The following is a 20,138-nucleotide window of genomic DNA, read 5'->3' as shown; positions in this document are numbered from 1 at the left end:
CCCTGGTTTGGGAGGATCCCACATGCCGTGGAGCAACTAGGCCCGTGAGCCACAAGTACTGAGCCTGCGCGTCTGGAGCCTGTGCTCCACAACAAGAGTGGCCGCGATAGTGAGAGGCCCGCGTGCTGCAATGAAGAGTGGCCCCCGCTTGCCACAACTAGAGAAAGCCCTCACACAGAAACGAAGACCCAACACAGCAAAAATAAAATTAATTAATTAATAAACTCCTACCCCCAACATCTAAAAAAATAATAATAATAATAATGCTGGTGTAATAGTTTCAAAAGCTATATGGTTTCCAGCAAAACCACAAAATGGTTGATTTGCTTAGTTTTCTTTTTATAACAGCTTTACAAAATGTGGCTCCAACAGGAAAGAAATGCTTGGCTAATGGGTTTACCACTCTCAATTAACAGGATAAGGTGAGAGATAAGCTGTGTATAATATGAGAGAAGAGAGATCAACCTTTAGACAATGTAATATTTTACTGACAAAATACTTGGTTTTTTCCCGCTTAAAAATAGAAATGAATAGATTTAGAATACTTCTTGAGAACTGTCATTGCCAGTATTTCCTAGGTTTTGAATTCAGTCTTATTAACAAAGTGGGATTGTGTATTGGGGTGGGGGTGGAAGCTGGAGAAGAAACTAGAAGTGGATTGGAGGCTGATTGTGAAAGGTCTTGAATTCTTTCCTGATGAATGAGAAATATTCTTGAAAGTTTTGGAGCATCAAGTAGGTTCAATAGATTTTCCACAAAAAGAACTGTGGCAGTATGGAACAGAAATGGAGAGAAATTGGAGAAAAGTAAATTGATAAAGAAGTTATAGCAATAATTTGGGTAAAAGGAAGAAATTCCAAAGACGCTTAAGAACTGGTGGTAAATTTCTAAATATTAAAAAAAAAAATCTTCGGGGCTCAGGAGATGGCGGAAGAGTAAGACGCGGAGATCACCTTCCTCCTCACAGATACATCAGAAATACATCTACACGTGGAACAACTCCTACAGAACACCCACTGAACGCTGGCAGAGGACCTCACACCTCCCAATAGGCAAGAAACTCCCCACGTACCTGCGTAGGGAAAAAGAAAAAAGAATAAACAGAGACAAAAGAATAGGGACGGGACCTGCACCAGTGGGAGGGAGCTGTGAAGGACGAAAGGTTCCCACACACTAGAAGCCCCTTCACGGGCGGAGACTGCAGATGGCAGAGGGGGAAGCTTCAGAGCCATGGAAGAGAGCACAGTAACAGGGTGCAGAGGGCACAGCGGAGAGATTCCCACACAGGATCAGTGCCGACCAGCACTCACCAGCCCAAGAGGCTTGTCTGCTCACGCACCGGGATGGGCGGGGACTGGGAGCTAGGGCTCGGGCTTCTGTCCTATTGCAGGGAGAGGACTGGGGTGAACACAGTGAACACAGGCTGCGTGAACACAGCCTGAAAGGGTTAATGCACCACGGCCAGCCAGGAGGGAGTGCGGGAAAAAGTCTGGAGCTGGCGAAGAGGCAAGAGACTTTTTCTTCCATCTTTGCTTCCTGGTCCTCCAGGAGAGGGAATTAAGCACACTGCGTACAGGAGCTCCACAAACGGGTGCGAGTGGCGGCTATCAGCACGGACACCAGAGACAGGCATGAGACACTAAAGCTGCTGCTGCCACCACCAAGAAGGCTGTGTGTGAGCACACGTCATTCTCCACACCTCCCCTCCCGGGTGCCTGTGCAGCCTGCCACTGCCAGGGTCCCGGGATCCAGGGACAACTTCCCCGGGAGAATGCACGGCAAGTCTCAGGCTGCTGCAATGTCATGCTGGTCTCTGCCACCGCAGGCCCACCCTGCATCTGTACTCCTCCCTCCCCCCAGCCTGAGTGAGCCAGAGCCCCCGAATCAGCTGCTCCTTTAACCCCGTCCTGTCTGAGCAAAGAGCAGATGCCCTCGGGTGACCTACACGCAGAGACGGGGCCAAGTCCAAGGCTGAACCCCAGGAGCTGTGCGAACAAAGAGGAGAGGGGGAGGTCTCTCCCAGCAGCCTCAGAAGCAGCGGATTAAAGCCCCACAATCAACTTGAAGTGCCCTGCGTCTGTGGAATACCTGAATAGACAGTGAATCATCCCAAGTTGAGGAGGTGGACTTTGAGAGCAAGATATATTATTTTTTCCCCTTTTTCTCTTTTTGTGAGTGTGTATGTGTGTGCTTCTGTGTGAGATTTTGTCTGTATAGCTTTACTTTAACCATTTGTCCTAGGGTTCTGACTGTCCCATTTTTTAGTTTATTTTACTTTTTAAAATTTTTCTTCTTAATAATTATTTTTTATTTTCATTTTATCCTACTTTATTTTATCTTTTTTCTTTCTTCCTTCCTCCCTCACCTCCCCTCCCCTTCCCTTCCCTTTCCCTTTTTTCTCCCTTTTATTCTGAGCCGTGTGGATTAAAGGTTCTTGGTGCTCCAGCCAGGCATCAGGGTTGTGCCTCTGAGATAGGAGAACCAACTTCAGGACACTGGTCCACAAGAGACCTCCCAGCTCCATGTAATATCAAATGGCGAAAATCTCCCAGAGATCTCCATCCCAACACCAACACCCAGCTTCACTCAAAGACCAGCAAGCTACAGTGCTGGACACCCTATGCCCCAAAACCAGCAAGACAGGACCACAGCCCCACCCATTAGCAGAGAGGCTGCATAAAATCATAATAAGACCACAGACACCCCAAAACACACCAAAAGACGTGGATCTGCCCACCAGAAAGACAAGATCCAGCCTCATCCACCAGAACACAGGCAATAGTCCCCTCAACCAGGAAACCTACTCAACCCACTGAACCAACCTTACCACTGGGGACAGACACCAAAAACAATGGGAATTACGAACCTGTAGCCTGCAAAAAGGAGACCCAAACACAGTAAGATAACCAACATGAGAAGACAGAAAAACACACAGCAGATGAAGGAGCAAGATAAAATCCCACCAGACCTAACAAATGAAGAGGAAATAGGCAGTCTACCTTAAAAAGAATTCAGAATAATGATAGTAAAGATGATCCAAAATCTTGGAAATAGAATAGACAAAATGCAAGAAACATTTAACTAGGACCTAGAAGAAATAAAGAGGAAGTAAGCAACAATGAACAACACAATAAATAAAATTAAAAATACTCTGGATGGGAGGAATGGCAGAATAACTGAGGCAGAAGAACGGATAAGTGACCTGGAAGATAAAATAGTTGAAATGACTACTGCAGAGCAGAATAAAGAAAAAAGAATGAAAAGAACTGAGGACAATCTAAGAGAACTCTGGGACAACACTAAACGCACCAACATTTGAATTACAGGGGTCCCAGAAGAAGAAGAGAAAAAGAAAGGGACTGAGAAAATATCTGAAGAGATTATAGTTGAAAACTTCCCTAATATGGGAAAGGAAATAGTTAATGAAGTCCAGGAAGCACAGAGAGTCCCATACAGGATAAATCCAAGGAGAAACATGCCAAGACACATATTAATCAAACTATCAAAAATTAAATACAAAGAAAACATATTAAAAGCAGCAAAGGAAAAACAACAAATAACACACAAGGGAATCCCCATAAGGTTAACATCTGATCTTTCAGCAGAAACTCTGCAAGCCAGAAGGGAGTAGCAGGACATATTTAAACTCAGAAGGAGAAAAACCTACAATCAAGATTATTCTACCCAGCAAGGATTTCATTTAGATTTGATGGAGAAATTAAAACCTTTACAGACAAACAAAAGCTGAGAGTTCAGCACCACCAAACCAGCTCTACAACAAATACTAAAGGAACTTCCCTAGGCAAGAAACACAAGAGAAGGAAAAGACCTACAAGAACAAACTCGAAACAATTAAGTAAATGGTAACAGGAACACATATTGATAATTACCTTAAATGTAAAAGGATGAAATGTTTCCACCAAAAGACACAGACTGGCTGAATGGATACAAAAACAAGACTGATATACATGCTGTCTACAAGAGACCCACTTCAGACCTAGGGATACATACAGACTGAAAGTGAGGGGATGGAAAAAGATACTCCATGCAAATGGAAATCAGAAGAAAGCTGGAGTAGCAATTCTCATATCAGACAAAATACACTTTAAAATAAAGACTATTACAATAGAGAAAGAAGGACACTACATAATGATCAAGGGATCAATCCATGAAGCAGATGTAACAATTGTAAATATTTATGCACCCAACATAGGAGCACCTCAATACATAAGGCAAATACTAACAGCCATAAAAGGGGAAATCGACAGTAACACAATCATAGTAGGGCACTTTAACACCCCACTTTCACCAATGGACAGATCATCCAAAATCAAAATAAATAAGGAAACACAACTTTTAAATGATACATTAAACAAGATGGACTTAATTGATATTTACAGGACATTCCATCCAAAAACAACAGAATACACATTTTTCTCAAGTGCTCATGGAACATTCTCCAGGATAATCATATCTTGGGTCACAAATCTAGCCTTGGTAAATTTAAGAAAATTGAAATCGTATCAGTATCTTTTCCGACCACAACACTATGAGACTAGATATCAATTACAGGAAAAGATCTGTAAAATATACAAACACATGGAGGCTAAATAATACACTACTTAATAACAAAGTGATCACTGAAGAAATCAAAGAGGAAATCAAAAACTACTTAGAAACAAATGACAATGGAGACAAAACGACCCAAAACTTATGGGATGCAGCAAAAGCAGTTCTAAGAGGGATGTTTATAGCAATACAATCCTACCTTAAGAAACAGGAAACATCTCGAATAAACAACCTAACCTTGCACCTAAAGCAATTAGAGAAAGAAGAACAAAATAAACCCCAAAGTTAGCAGAAGGAAAGAAATCATAAAGATCAGATCAGAAATAAATGAAAAAGAAATGAAGGAAACGATAGCAAAGATCAATAAAACTAAAAGCTGGTTCTTTGAGAAGATAAACAAAACTGATAAACCATTAGCCAGACTCATGAAGAAAAAAAGGGAGAAGACTCAAATCAAAAGAATTAGAAATGAAAAAGGAGAAGTAACAACTGACACTGCAGAAATACAAAATATTATTAGAGGTTACTACAAGCAACTGTATGCCAATAAAATGGACAACCTGGAAGAAAAGGACAAATTCTGAGAAATGCACAACCTGCTGAGACTGAACCAGGAAGAAATAAAAATATGAACAGACCAATCATAAGCACTGAAATTGAAACGGTGATTAAAAATCTTCCAACAAACAAAATCCCAGGACCAGATGGTTTCACAGGCGAATTCTATCAAACATTTAGAGAAGAGGTAACACCTATCCTTCTCAAACTCTCCAAAACACAGCAGAGGGAGAAACACTCCCAAAGTCATTCTATGACGCCACCATCACCCTGATACCAAAACCAGACAAAGATGTCACAAAGAAAGAAAACTACAGGCCAATATCACTGATGAACATAGATGCAAAAATCCTCAACAAAATACTAGCAAACAAAATCCAACAGCACATCAAAAGGATCATACACCATGATCAAGTGGGGTTTATTCCAGGAATGCAAGGATTCTTCAATATATACAAATCAATCAACGTGAATCACCATATCAACAAACTGAAGGAGTAAAACAATATGATCATCTCAATAGATGCAGAGAAAACTTTTGACAAAATTCAATACCCATTTATAATAAAAACCCTGCAGAAAGTAGGCACAGATGGAACTTTCTTCAACATAATAAAGGCCATATATGACGAACCCACAGCCAACATCTTCCTCAATGGTGAAAAACTGAAACCATTTCCACTAAGATCAGGAACAAGACAAGGATGTTCACTCTCACCACTCTTATTCTACATAGTTTTGGAAGTTTTATCCACAGCAATCAGAGAAGAAAAAGAAATAAAAGGAATCCAAATCGGAAAAAAAGAAGTAAAGTTTTCACTGTTTGCAGATGACATGATACTATACACAGAGAATCCTAAAGATGCTACCAGAAAACTACTAGAGCTAATCAATGAATATGGTAAAGCAGCAGGATACAACAGTAGTGCACAGAAATCTCTGGCATTCTTATACACTAATGATGAAAAATCTGAGAATGAAATTAAGAAAACACTCCCATTTACCACTGCAACAAAAAGAATAAAATATCTAGGAATAAACCTACCTAAGGAGACAAAAGACCTGTATGCAGAAAATTATAAAACACTGATGAAAGAAATTAAAGATGATACAAATAGATGGAGAGATATACCATGTTCCTGGATTGGAAGAATCAACATTGTGAAGATGACTCTACTACCCAAAGCAATATACAGATTCAATGCAATCCCTATCAGACTACCACTGGCATTTTTCACAGAACTAGAACAAAAAATTTCACAATTTGTATGGAAACAGAAAAGACCCCAAAGAGCCAAAGCAATCTTGAGAAGGAAAAAATGGAGCTGGAAGACTCAGGCTCCCTGACTTCAGACTACACTACAAAGCTACAGTAATCAAGACAGTACGGCACTGGCACAAAAACAGAAATATAGATCAATAGAACAGGATAGAAAGCCCAGAGATAAACCCACACACATATGGTCACCTAATCTTTGATAAAGGAGGCAAGAATATACAGTGGAGAAAGGACAGCTTCTTCAATAAGTGGTGCTGGGAAAACTGGACAGGTACATGTAAAAGTATGAAATTAGAACACTCCCTAACACCATACACAAAAATAAACTCAAAATGGGTTAAAGAGGGGCTTCCCTGGTGATGCATTGGTTGAGAGTCCGCCTGCCGATGCAGGGGACACGGGTTCATGCCCCAGTCCAGGGGGATTCCCACATGCCGCAGAGCAGCTGGGCCCCTGAGCCATGGCTGCTTAGCCTGCACATCCAGGGCCTGTGCTCCGCAACGGGAGAGGCCACAACAGTGAGAGGCCCATGTACCTCAAAAAAAAAAAAAAAAAAAAGGGTTAAAGACCTAAATGTAAGGCCAGACACTATCAAACTCTTAAATGAAAACATAGGCAGAACACTCTATGACATAAATCACAACAAGATCCTTTTTGACCCAACTCCTAGAGAAATGGAAATAAAAACAAAAATAAACAAATGGGACCTAATGAAACTTTAAAGCTTTTGCACAGCAAAGGATACCATTAACAAGCCCAAAAGAAAACCCTCAGAATGGGAGAAAATAGTTGCAAATGAAGCAACTGATAAAGGATTAATCTCCAAAATTTATAAGCAATTCATGCAGCTCAATAACAAAAAAACAAACAACCCAATCCAAAAATGGGCAGAAGACCTAAATAGACATTTCTCCAAAGAAGACATAGAGTGCCAACAAACACATGAAAGAATGCTCAACATCATTAATCATTAGAGAAATGCAAATCAAAACTACAATGAGATATCATCTCACACTGGTCAGAATGGCCATCATCAAAAAAATCTAGAAACAATAAATGCTGGAGAGGGTATGGAGAAAAGGGAACACTCTTGCACTGCTGGTGGAAATGTAAATTGATACAGCCACTATGGAGAACAGTATGGAAGTTCCTTAAAAAACTACAAGTAGAACTACCATACGACCCCGAAATCCCACTACTGGGCATATACCCTGAGAAAACCATAATTCAAAAAGAGTCATGTACCAAAATGTTAATTGCAGCACTATTTACAATAGCCAGGATATGGAAGCAACCTAAGTGTCCATCAACAGATGAATGGATAAAGAAGATGTGGCACATATGTGCAATGGACTATTACTCAGCCATAAAAAGAAATGAAACTGAGTTATTTATAGTGAGGTGGATGGACCTGGAGTCTGTCATACAGAGTGAAGTAAGTCAGAAGGAGAAAAACACATACCGTATGTTAACACATATATATGGATTCTAAGAAAAAAAATGTCATGAAGAGACTAGGGGTAGGACGGGAAGAAAACGCAGACCTACTACAGCATGGAATTGAGGATATGGGGAGGGGGAAGGGTAAACTGTGACGAGGTGAGAGAGTGGCAGGGACATATACACACTACCAAATGTAGGGTGGATAGCTAGTGGGAAGCAGCTGCATGGCACAGGGAGATCAGCTAGGTTGTTTTTGACCACCTAGAGAGGTGGGAGGGAGGGAGACGCAAGAGGGAAGAGATATGGGAACATACGTATATGTACAACTGATTCACTTTGTTGTAAAGCAGAAACTAACACGCCATTGTACAGCAATTATACTCCAACAGAGATGTTAAAAAATTTTTTAATATTAATGGGGAAGAAGTCCCATAAAGTTATAACTAAGAACAACTACTCTATAATAAACCTGACCAGGAAAAAAAATCATATTATATAACATATAGCAAAGATGGGTTGTATTCCACTGATCTAATATGGTTTGGGACCAGAATTATGCTGCTTTAATTAAACAGTGTTTTATTATCTGCAGGGAAATCCCCCCAAATTACTTTTATTTAAAATTTTACTTGGTTATTTTGAGTTTTTAACTTTGCTACATCAACACTGTCCAAAAGAAGTTTCTGTGATGATGGAAGTTTAAAATAATCTGCCTTTTCCAATAAAGGAGTTACTTACCCACACATTGTTACTGAGTGCTTGAAATGTGACTACTGAAACAGAGAAACTATATTTTAAATATTATTGAATTTTGATCAATATAAATTAAATACCAACACATGGCCAGTGGCTTACTATTTTGGAAGATGCAGCTCTGGATGAATCATTAAGTCTAACTTCATCCCTCCAAAACACATGTACATATTCTCTTTTTTCTCTCCTCCTCCCTTTAAGTATTAATATCAATTAATCCTTAAATCTGAGTATAATATATCATACTTAATGGTAAAAGACTGAAAGCTTTCTCCCAAGGATCAGGAACAAAACAAGATGTTTGCTCTGCAACTTCTATAAAACATTTTAAGGGAGGTTCTAGCCACAGCAATTAGGCAAGAAAAATAAATAAAAGGCATGTTGGTTGGAAAGGAAGAAGTAAAACTATCTCTGTAGATGACATGATCTTATATAGAAAATCGAAAGGAATCTACATGAAAAAAACCATTAGAGCTAATAAATGAGTTCAGTAACATTGCAGGTAGAAGATCAATACCCCCAAATCCATTATATTCCCATATGTTAGCAATGAAAAATGCATAAATGAAGTTAAGAAAACAATTTCATTTACAATAGCATTAAAAGAATAAAAATACACAGGAATAAATTTAACAAAAGAAGTGTAAGACATGTACACTGAAAACTATAAAACATTGGTAACAAAATTAAAGATGTAAGTGAATGGGAAGACAGTCTGTGTTCATGGACTGAGAGACATAATGTTGATAAAATGACAATAATTCCCAGATACTTGTATGCCAACGTTTACCACAGCATTACTTACAACAGGCAAAAGGTGGAAACAACCCAAGAGTCCATCAAGAGAAGAATGAATAAACAAAACGTGGTGTGTGTGTGTATGTGTGTGTGTGTGTATATATACTGAAAAATAATTCAGCCATAAAAAGGAATGACATTCTGACACATGCTACAACATAGATGAACCTTGAAAACATTATGCTACGTGAAAGAAGCCAGATACAAAAGGCCACACATTGTATGATTCTATTTATATGAAGAGTCCAGAAAAGACAAAGCCATAGTGACAGAAAATAGATTAGTGGTTGCCAGGGGCTGAGGTAAGGGCAGAATGGGGAGTGATTGCTAACGGGTACCAGGTTTCCTTACAAGGTGATTAAAATGTTTTGGAATTTGAAAGTGGTGGTGATGGCACAACATCGTGAATAGACTAAAACCACTGAATCGTACACTTTAAAAGGGTAGATTTTGTGTTACGTGTCTCAACGTAAAACTTTTTAAGGTGAAAAAGGTTAGATATAACATAAATTCAAGTTGAAACAATGAGTTAATATATTTTAAACATTATGCTAACAAAAGATCAAAAAGTTTATTAACACACCATGCTAGTGACAGTATGGGGTAAAAACAGTAATAATTTTTGTTGAAGTATAAATGGATATAACTCTGTGAAGTACAATATGGCAATAATGATCAAATCTAAAAATTGACACACCCCTTGAGCAATCTGTATCAATATATAAATATACTGATTATATAATCGCATATATACACAAAAATATCTATACAAAAATTATCAGTGGGGGCATTGATTTTTATATGGTAAAAGTGTGAAAACAACACATAATATATGCTTGTACATGCACAGAATGTTTACAGAAGGATACATATATATATATATAAATTACTTAATTTTAGAAAGCATGGTGACAAGAATCGGGAAAAAAGTGTTATAAAGCAATAGCTGCAAGTTTTCTTTTTTTTTCTTTTTTTTTTTTGTGGTACACGGGCCTCTCACTGTTGTGGCCTCTCCCTTTGCGGAGCGCAGGCTCCGGATGCACAGGTTCAGTGGCCATGGCTCACGGGCCCAGCCGCTCCGCAGCATGTGGGATCTTCCCAGACCGGGGCACGAACCCGTGTCCCCTGCATCAGCAGGCGGATTCTCAACCACTGCGCCAGCAGGGAAGCCCCAAGTTTTCTTATTTTTATTCATCAATACATAGCTAGCATTAAACGATCAGGACTTAACAAAGGAATAACAAGTTTAAAAACCATTCTGGAATATATATTAAATTTCAGAATTAAATTTAAAACCTGCAAAGAATAGTTACTAAACATTTTATACACTGTTCTTCAAGTATGATAAAGTACCACACTCTGAAAAATCCTGCTTAAGGAATTGGAATTTATCTTATATCCTTATGTACAGAAAAGGTTTAATAAAGCAGGCCCAAGGGTGCTATCACTAGAAGGGTCTTAGCAGGCATTTGAGAAATTGATTTTGGGAGTGTTCCCACCATTCCCTAAATGAAAGGGTTGCTTACTGTGGCTAGACTTTGCAAAGACAATGCATTTTATGCTGAACACCTGTTTTCCTTCTGGGAGCTTGGAAATTTGGTATGCGCTGGACAAAGGGTGCCTATGTGATCAACCACCAATAAATAACTTTGTGCCGTGTCCATAATGGGCTTCCCTGGGCAGAAAAACTGCATACGTGTTGCTACATTTTCACTGCTAGGTGAAAAGAGTGCTCTGTGGACCCCTCTGAGGAGGAAGAAAGTAGAAGGAAATCTAAACATGGATTCTTCTAGGCATACAGCCTTATAATCTGACTGTAGATCCTGACTTATCACATAGCTGTAATAAATCTTAGCCATAGGTACAACACACTGAGCCTTGTATATCCTTCTAGCAAATATCTCACCGTGGGTAGTGAATGGTTTTCAAGACTCCCAACATACCCTGCTTTAGCAGGAAAAGTTTTTTTTTTTTTTTTTTTTGGTACGCGGGCCTCTCACTGCTGTGGCCTCTCCCGTCGCGGAGCATAGGCTCCGGACGCACAGGCCCAGCGGCCACGGCTCACGGGCCCAGCCACTCCGCGGCACGTGGGATCCTCCCGGACCGGGACACGAACCTGCACCCCCCGCATCGGCAGGCGGACCCCCAACCACTGCGCCACCAGGGAAGCCCAGGAAAAGTATTTTTTGAATAATATGTCATACAAACTTAAAATTAATACAACTTTTACTCTAAGTTTGCTGCTTGTATGCTAATCCTGCTTTTAATTTGTTGACATTTCCCCTAAAATGCATGTGTATTTATTTTCTTTGTTGATATCATTTTCTCTGTTAGTTCTTACATATTAACCTTTCAGTTGAAAGGGTTTTAAAATAAAAATATTTAATCACTGATTCTGTCCTTAAGCAAAATATAAGTCAACAAAAAGAACAAGTGAGGAAGAAATGTGAAGAAAATATTGACAAAAGTACAAACAAAATTCTGCTTAAGTATTCTTTATCCATGTGAAAGGTGACATTGACTGAAAAGAGTATTTTTGGTTTGTATTATTATTTAAAGTTTTCAAAAATTCCCCCAAATTTGATATACCCTTATAAACAGAAGATAAAGCCAAATATAATGTTTTAAAGTATAAACTGAAATCAACTATAGTTAAAAAATGGGAGAAAAAGATTTTTACAATCTATTAAATTATGCACCATTTGCTTTTTTTAAAATGTGTGAGCACAACTTCTACTTAAACATCTCTGAAGATATTTTAGTTGGGGTGAAAAATGTTAGATTCTGCTGTTCTGGCTATTTATCTTTAGGAGAAAGAAGGCTTTTTAACAAAAGTTTAGAGAGAAGCACTAATCAATTTAAAGTTATAAAGTTATAACTAATTATTTTAATATGTGAACACCTATAAACCTGGTCACTAAAAATCTAGTCACTCAATTAGACTTCAAAAATGACTCTTTGAATATATGGCATTGTGTAAATGACCACTGGTCATAGATAGCGAAAGTTATTCATTTTAATTTAAAAATAAAATTTATTTCAACATTTCTGCTTTGCAAGAGTATACAAAAAGAACAACCAAAAAAGGATGGTACTGCTTCATTTAACAATTACAGCTTAGTGATAGAACATTGTAAGTACAATGTATTAGAGAAAATAATGCTGTGACTTTTGTATCTATATCAAAACCTACAAAAGAGAGAACAGAATTATTTAAATATGGCAATGAATGGAACTTACATAAGTCGATGTTTCCAAGCTATCTGTGTTGACCAGTACTGGAGGAGGATTTGCCTTAGAGAAAGAATTGTAAATGTGTTAGGCTTAACAGGAAAAATTGACACATTACATAATAATGTTCACAAATATTAGAAGCATATGAAAGATTTGCTATTTCTTAAAGTATAATTTTATATGAACTTTTCATATGTTAAACTATGCATCCAGTTTCTAGCACCAATGGAAAGATTTAGGTATAGGCAGTTGTTATATTAGCTTTTGATAAATAAGTTCTTATTTCTGCTAAAACAGATACAATTTTCTTAAGATTTGCAAAGAAGCTCACCAGCCTTCTCAAAAAATCCACAAATATTCTCTAGCATAACAAACAATTCTTCCCAAATTGGTTAGAAATCATTTGCTTTTCTAGTCTCAAGGATCCCATGAAGATTCCAATCATTTTATCACCCAGAAAAAAAATTCTGTCCCACACTGAACTGTGTTTAAACACTGGAATTAAAAAAAAAAAAAAGCCATACAAAGAAATCAATCACAAACTTTTAGAATACTGGAAACACACTCAACGTAAAAGCCCTCAATTGTTATCAACTGCAATTACTGCTTTCCATGTGTTATTCTAGACCACTCACAGAATAACTAGTGGTCAAGAAACCCCACAAAAAAAGAAAAACAATAAAGCCAAGTAGAATAACATAGGTCTAATTAAGTTTGGAATGAAAAAAGCCTGGCTTTCTGCTTAAGTTGAAAAGTGTTTATTATGTACGTGCAATAAAATTTAAAGAATAAAATGCAATTAATACCAAGTGAAAAACAGACCAGAATATACTAGAAAACTGATGTGATTCCTCTTAAAATTATCTTTCTTCTACATATTTAAGAGTATAAAATTACCAAGTCAAATGACATCTTCAGAGAAGCAAAAAGATGACTATCCTTTAAATAAATTTTAAGAGATGTGTTTAAACATTAACAGTTCTTCTACTCTAGAGAATTACACAAAAAGGTTGTATGAAAGAAACATAATACACAACCGTTTTCTTCCAAGTGTATGGGGCTTTTCTAAAAGGTGAATGAATATTCAGAGTTCAAATGTTTTACATTATTTTCAGCAATTTTCAGGATGATCATATGATAAAATGCTTAAAGACAACACCATTGCATGCTTAAATAATTGTACAGTATGCGTCTCAGCTACATAGAGCAGCAAGTAAAATATGAGTAGGGACAAGGATTTACTGTACAGCACAGGGAACTATATTCAATATCTTGTAATAACCTATAATGGAAAATAATCTGAAAAAATGTATATAACTGAATCACTTTGCTGTACACCTGAAACAATAAAAAATACCCTGAAAACAAACAAACAAACAAAGTGAGTAGGGAATGCTTTATTAAATATAAACATGATACTAACTACTTTATGTGTAGTCCTACCTTTGACTATAATAGTCTGTTTTTGAATGATTCAGTGAAAAGCAAACCTAATAAGTAAAAATACTATTTTTGAGAATGATATCTAAGCAAAGCTAGTCAACTAACAGACATTTGAGATTTTATGAACATTTGAAACTATTCATTTCCCAATGACTAGAGATTTCTCAAATTGATATTTTAATTCATTAAAAAATTAATGGTACTTCACCTTTTTTTGCTTAAGAAATTACAGACAAGGGCAAGAAAGAACAAGCCTATTTAAAGCTATAAAATAAGTTACATTCTTCAAAAATTATGTCAAGAAAACCATTTGGTTCTCTCTGCTCATTTATTACCAAAAATATAGTGGAAAAAGCTGTTTATTACCAAAATCTAACTTATACCAAAATTATCACAACACTAGCTGTTCATGATCACCAACTCATCATCACTGTAGATAAGTTATCTTTTGATTCTAGAGATATAAAAAGTCTAATTGATATTGAAATACATACAAACTAAACTATATAAAGGGTTAAATTTACTTCAAAATAACATAATGACAATGAGAGATCAGGAGAAGAAGGGGCTACGGATCATATAAGAGTACATGAATTGAGGACTGTTGTAGTTGGGTGATGAGTATACATGGGCGTTTACTGTACTACTCCCTTTATGTCTGAGCATTTTTGAAGTTTTTCATAATATACAGCAAAACAATTATACTGAGTCAAGTACTCAGTTTGTAAGAGGTTAATAACTAATACAGTTGTGAAATATTATAGGTTAGAGTTATTAAGATATTAGCATTCTCATCATAAAATTAATTCCAATTTTAAAGTTCAGTTCTGAATAAAGAATAATACAGACTAGTAAAAATAATTTTGACTTACTGAATATGATTATATAATTAATATATGTATAATAAGTTTATTTGTAGATGTTTCTTAGAATTAATATGAGTGAATGATCACACCTGAAGGGAAAGCATGGGAATAAAGGACTTGTAACTGAACAAAAACTGGGAATGTTCACAATGAGGATTAAGCAAGAATTTCATTCAAAACTATGTCAAGATAAGAAAACCTAGCAATTTGAAAAAGACATATCACAAAATATAGTCTAAAATAACAGCCTACGTAAATGAAGCTCAAGAGGTATGATTTGACGGCTTCAAGTTTTAGCTGCCTAAAATAATGATAAAAATATTTAAGACTGTGTTAGCAGGTAGAGAATTAAAACATTACCTTAAAATTTACCCTTACTAACTTGAGATTTTCTAAATTCTTATATTACAGAATACAGAAATGGTATCTGACAAAGTAGTACTCCACTCCTCTCAAATTTGGAGGTGGTGGGAATGAGGTAGCACAATGGGCTTGGAGGGTATGATATACAACTCAGAAAGACATAATAACCTAGCACCAAAGCCCGAACAGGTACTTATGAAGGAAGAGATAGAGAAAAATTTGGCCATGTAATTTGCTACTTTCAGATAGCTGAAGTAGAGAGCACTAAAATAAAAAACAGTAGCAAATCTGGATAGTTTAAGACCTTGGGATCTGTACCTAGGACAGGGGATAGCAAAATAGGTAACATGGAATTATCAGCTTTGCTTAGGGAGGAAATAAAACAACAGTAACAAGACTTGAGAATATGTGAAAGTTATTTCAAATGAAGAAAAAAAATCCTTCCCTGTACCTCACTTTAAGTGACACTTATCAAAAGACATGATTCTAGATCTCTCTCTACCCTCACTCTACCATTCAATGACTTTGAATATACAGATAAATCACAAGTATTATTGAAACTTATTTTTTCCATCTGTAAAGAGACATACCTTTACCCAAGAGGACTGTGTGAGGACCTAGTAAAGTAATATAAAAAAAAAAAAATGTGGGGCTTCCCTGGTGGCGCAGTGTTTGAGACTCTGCCTGCCAATGCAGGGGACATGGGTTTGTGCCCTGGCCTGGGAAGATCCCACATGCCGCGGAGCAGCTGGGCCCGTGAGCCATGGCCACTGAGCATGCGCGTCCGGAGCCTGTGCTCCGCAAAGGGAGAGGCCACAACAGTGAGAGGCCACGTACCGCAAAAAAAAAAAAAAAAAAAAAAAAAAAAAGACCTCATAGTGTCTGCTGCTGTTAACACACTGCAGCATCCTTACACAATTTCAGAGCACAATATTACATCCTAAAAATTTTGTGTTAGAATAATTCTAAGATCCAGTTATTTTAAAACAGGCCAAAATTAGGAGTTTAGAAAATGCTTTTATGCTGTATACTATATTTCTCCTTCTTAGCATGTATCAAAGTTTCATTATATTATTGGCTTAGTGTCTCTTTCTCCCCTACTAAATTATAAACAAATGTTTTTCAAACAGAACTCACAAACCCCAGAGAATACATCTTGGATTCTAATTTGAGACACACTGCATTAAAAGTTAAGTGCTGTCACTTCAGTGATCACTGTAAGTTAAAGTGATTGTAAAAACAAATAGGGTGAATTCTGGGAAGATGGCAACACAATAAGTCCCACAATTTTGTCTCTCCACCTAGATAACAACTGCACTGGCAAAAACACAACTGCCAGTGTGATGTAACTATTTTGGAATTCTAGTCTACTGAAGGCTTACAACTTCCAGGGGAAGTATTAGATGGTAAACTGTGGTTAATCCAGTCAATTTCAGTTCTTAGCACAGTAGCAGCTACCCAACTCCCACCCTCTTAAGTGTTCCTGGAGCAGCTGGCACAAAGCCTGCACAAACTGGGGTGGAGTGGGGATGGGGGTGGGCAGCAAAAAAACACCCTGTCCTCCAAATATAGGGAATCTGTGCTCTTACTGCTACTTCTGATCATGGAGGTGCAAAGAGGCAGTAGCCATTGTTGCTGAACCTCCCCCATTTGATGTAAATCTCTCCCTCTCTGACTGAACTGACTCCCAGGAGATTTAAAGGGCAAGTGCCTCCTCCCACAATTTCATTTTTCTCTTTCTCCCCTTTTGAGAGCCAGACATGAAGATTAGAATATTCAAAAGCAACCACATATATGAGGGAAATTAGAAAATCACTGCATATGCCTGGGGAAGGTACAGGCATAGAAAAAATCTGCGAAGATCTTAAAGTTATACCATAGGCTGATTTTTAGCACAGAGATAGCCTACAGCAATCAAAAAACCAAAAAACCAAAAAACCCAGCAAACCCTAGGAAAGGGGAGAATCAGGTTTCCAGAGAAATCATAAGATTCAAACATCCAATTTTCAACAACAAAAAAATCACAAGGCATGCAAAGAAACAGGAACATATGGCCCATTCAAAGGAGAGAGAGGAAAAAAGAAACTGTCTCTGAAACAGAGCTGGTGGCATATCTATTAGACAAAGGATTTAAAACAACCACCTTAAAGATATCCAAAGAACTAAAAGACAAAGTAGACAAAGTCAAGAAAATGATGTATGAACAAAATGGAGATAAGAAATAGAAAACCTAAAGAGAAACCAAAAGGAAATTCTGAAGCTGAAAAGTACAATAACTGAAATGAAAAATTTGCTAGAGCAGACTGGAGCACGCAGAAGAATCAGCAAACTTGAAGATAGGACGATGTAAGTTATGAAGTCTGAAAACAGAAAGACTGAAGAAAAGTGACCAGAGTCTAAGAGACTTGCGGGCCATCATTAAGTGGACCAACACACACATTGTGGGAGTCCAAGAAAAAGAAGAGAGAGCTCAAGGGGCAGAGAAAATATCTGAAGAAATAATGGTATAATATTCCCAAATTTGATGAAAGACATGAATATAAACATCCAAGAAGCTCAACAAACTCAAGGTAGGATTAACTCAAAGAGATTCACACTCAGACACATTATAATCATACTCCTGAAAGACAACGACAGGGAGAATTTTGAAAGCAGCATGAAAAAGTGACTCAATATACAAGGGATCCTCAATAATATTAATAGATTTTTCATCAGAATTCTGGAGGTCAGGAAGCAGTGGGTTGGTATATTCAAAGTGCTAACAGAAAAACACTGCCAACCAAGAACCTTGTATCCGGCAAAACTATCCTTCAAATATGAGGGAGAAATTAAGACATTCCCAGATAAACAAAAGCTGAAGGAGATCATTACCAATAGACTGGCCCTGAAAGAAATGCTAAAGGGAATCCTGCAGGTTGAAATGAAAGGACATAGGACAGCAACTTGAGGTGTTTGGAGAAATAAAGATCTTGGTAAGGATAAATACAAAAAAATCTTACTATTTTAATAGTGTTTTGTAACATCACTTTTTGTTATCTACATGGTTTAAGAGACTAATATTTTTTAAATTATATTTTAAAAATTAGTCTAAAAGCTACTTATTCGTACAGAAGTGAAGTCAACATTAGTAAATAACTAAAATCAATTACTCGTCCAGAAGCTAGTATTATAGTAACTTTGCTTTGTAATTCCACATTTGTTTTCTACATAATTTAAAAAATGAATGCATTTAAAAATTGTTAATTTATGTTTTTGTACATACAATGTATAAAGTTGTAATTCTGTGACATCAACAACTGAAACAGGTGAGGATGGAACTGTTAAAAGGAGCAGTGTTTTTGTGTATTATTGAAATTAAGCTGGTTTAAATTCAAATTAGAGTGTTATAACTTTGGGATGTTATATGTAATTCCAATGGTAACCACAGAGGAAATAGCTAAAGAACATACACAAAAGGAAATGGGAAAGGAATTTAAACATTTCACTACCAAAAAATCAACCAAACAAAAAATAAGACACTAATGCAGGAAATAAGGTACAAAAAACCTATAATGAATACAGAAAACAAATAGCAAAATGACAGACGTCTCTCCTTACCAGTAATTACTTTAAATGTAAACTGATTAAACTCTCCAATTAAAAAAAAAACAAACAAACAGCAGAATGGATAAAAACACATGACCCAACTCTATGTTGTCTACAAGAGACTCAGTTGAGATCCAAAGACATAAACAGATTGAAAGTGAAAAGGTGGGAAAAGATATTGCATGCAAATAGTAACCGAAAGATAGTAGGAGTGACTATACTAACATTAGACAAAATAGAATTTAAGTTTTAAAAAGTTACAAGAGACAAAGGACATTATATATTAATAAAAGGTTCAAAACAGCAAGAAGATATAACAATTACTAACATTTATGTACCTAATGACAGACCATCAGAATCTATGAAACAAAAAAATGACAGAATTAAAGACAGTAGACAGTTCTACAATAATAGTTGGAGATTTCAATGCCCACTCAAAATAATGTGTAAAATAACCAGACAAAAGAGGAGTATGGAAAAAGATGACTTAAATGACACAATAAATCATCCTGACCTAACAGACATATTTAGAACATTCTGTCCAACAACAGGATACATTCTTCTCAAGTGCACTTGGGTCACTTTCCAGAATATACCATATATTAGGCCACAAATTAAGTCTCAATAGATTTAGAAAGTCATCATACAAAGTATCTTTTATGGCCAAAACGGATGAAGATAGTAAGCAATAATAGAAGCAAACTAGAAAATCCACCAAGCTGTGGAAATTAAACAACATACTCTTAACCACTGAATCAAAGAAAAAGTAGAAAAGCAAACTGGAAAAGACTTAAAGAGATGAATGAAAATGAAAACACAACATACCAAAGCTTATGAGACACAGCAAAAGCAGTGGTAAGGGGGAAGTTTACAACTACACGTTTACCTTAAAAAACAAGAGAGACCTCAAATCAACAAACTGAACTTTACAAATTAAGGAACTAGAAAAAGAACAAACTGGTACAAGGAAGGAAATAATAAAAATTAGAGCAGAGATAATAAGTATAACAGAGAACAGAAAAATAATAGAGAAAAAAGACCCAACAGTTGTTTTTTGAAAAGATCAACAAACTGACAAACTTTTAGTTAGATGGACTAAGGAAAAAAGAGAGAGAAGACTAAATTACTAAAATCAGAAATGAAAGTGGGAACATTATTACTAATTCTACAGAAATAAAAAGGACTATAAGAGTATTATGAGCAAATGTAAGACAACAAATTGGATAACCTACGCAAAATGGACAAAC

At 36.7% G+C, this 20,138-nt stretch overlaps 1 protein-coding gene across 25 annotated transcripts in view; it reads right to left on the bottom strand.

The window, feature by feature from the left end:
* Positions 1-20,138, bottom strand: part of DLG1 (discs large MAGUK scaffold protein 1) — a 313,869-nt gene that overhangs the window by 132,194 nt on the left and 161,537 nt on the right. For all 25 annotated transcript variants that reach the window (XM_067034266.1, XM_067034270.1, XM_059064880.2 and 22 more), the window contains one exon: positions 12,641-12,694. In XM_067034266.1, coding sequence (XP_066890367.1) covers positions 12,641-12,694 — 54 coding nt within the window. The remainder of the gene's footprint in view (positions 1-12,640; positions 12,695-20,138) is intronic.

The sequence above is a fragment of the Kogia breviceps genome, chromosome 5, assembly GCF_026419965.1.
Source record: "Kogia breviceps isolate mKogBre1 chromosome 5, mKogBre1 haplotype 1, whole genome shotgun sequence".
Lineage (NCBI taxonomy): Eukaryota > Metazoa > Chordata > Mammalia > Artiodactyla > Physeteridae > Kogia > Kogia breviceps.
Note: the sequence above shows the minus strand (reverse complement) of the source record. Positions and strands in the feature narration are given on the sequence as shown.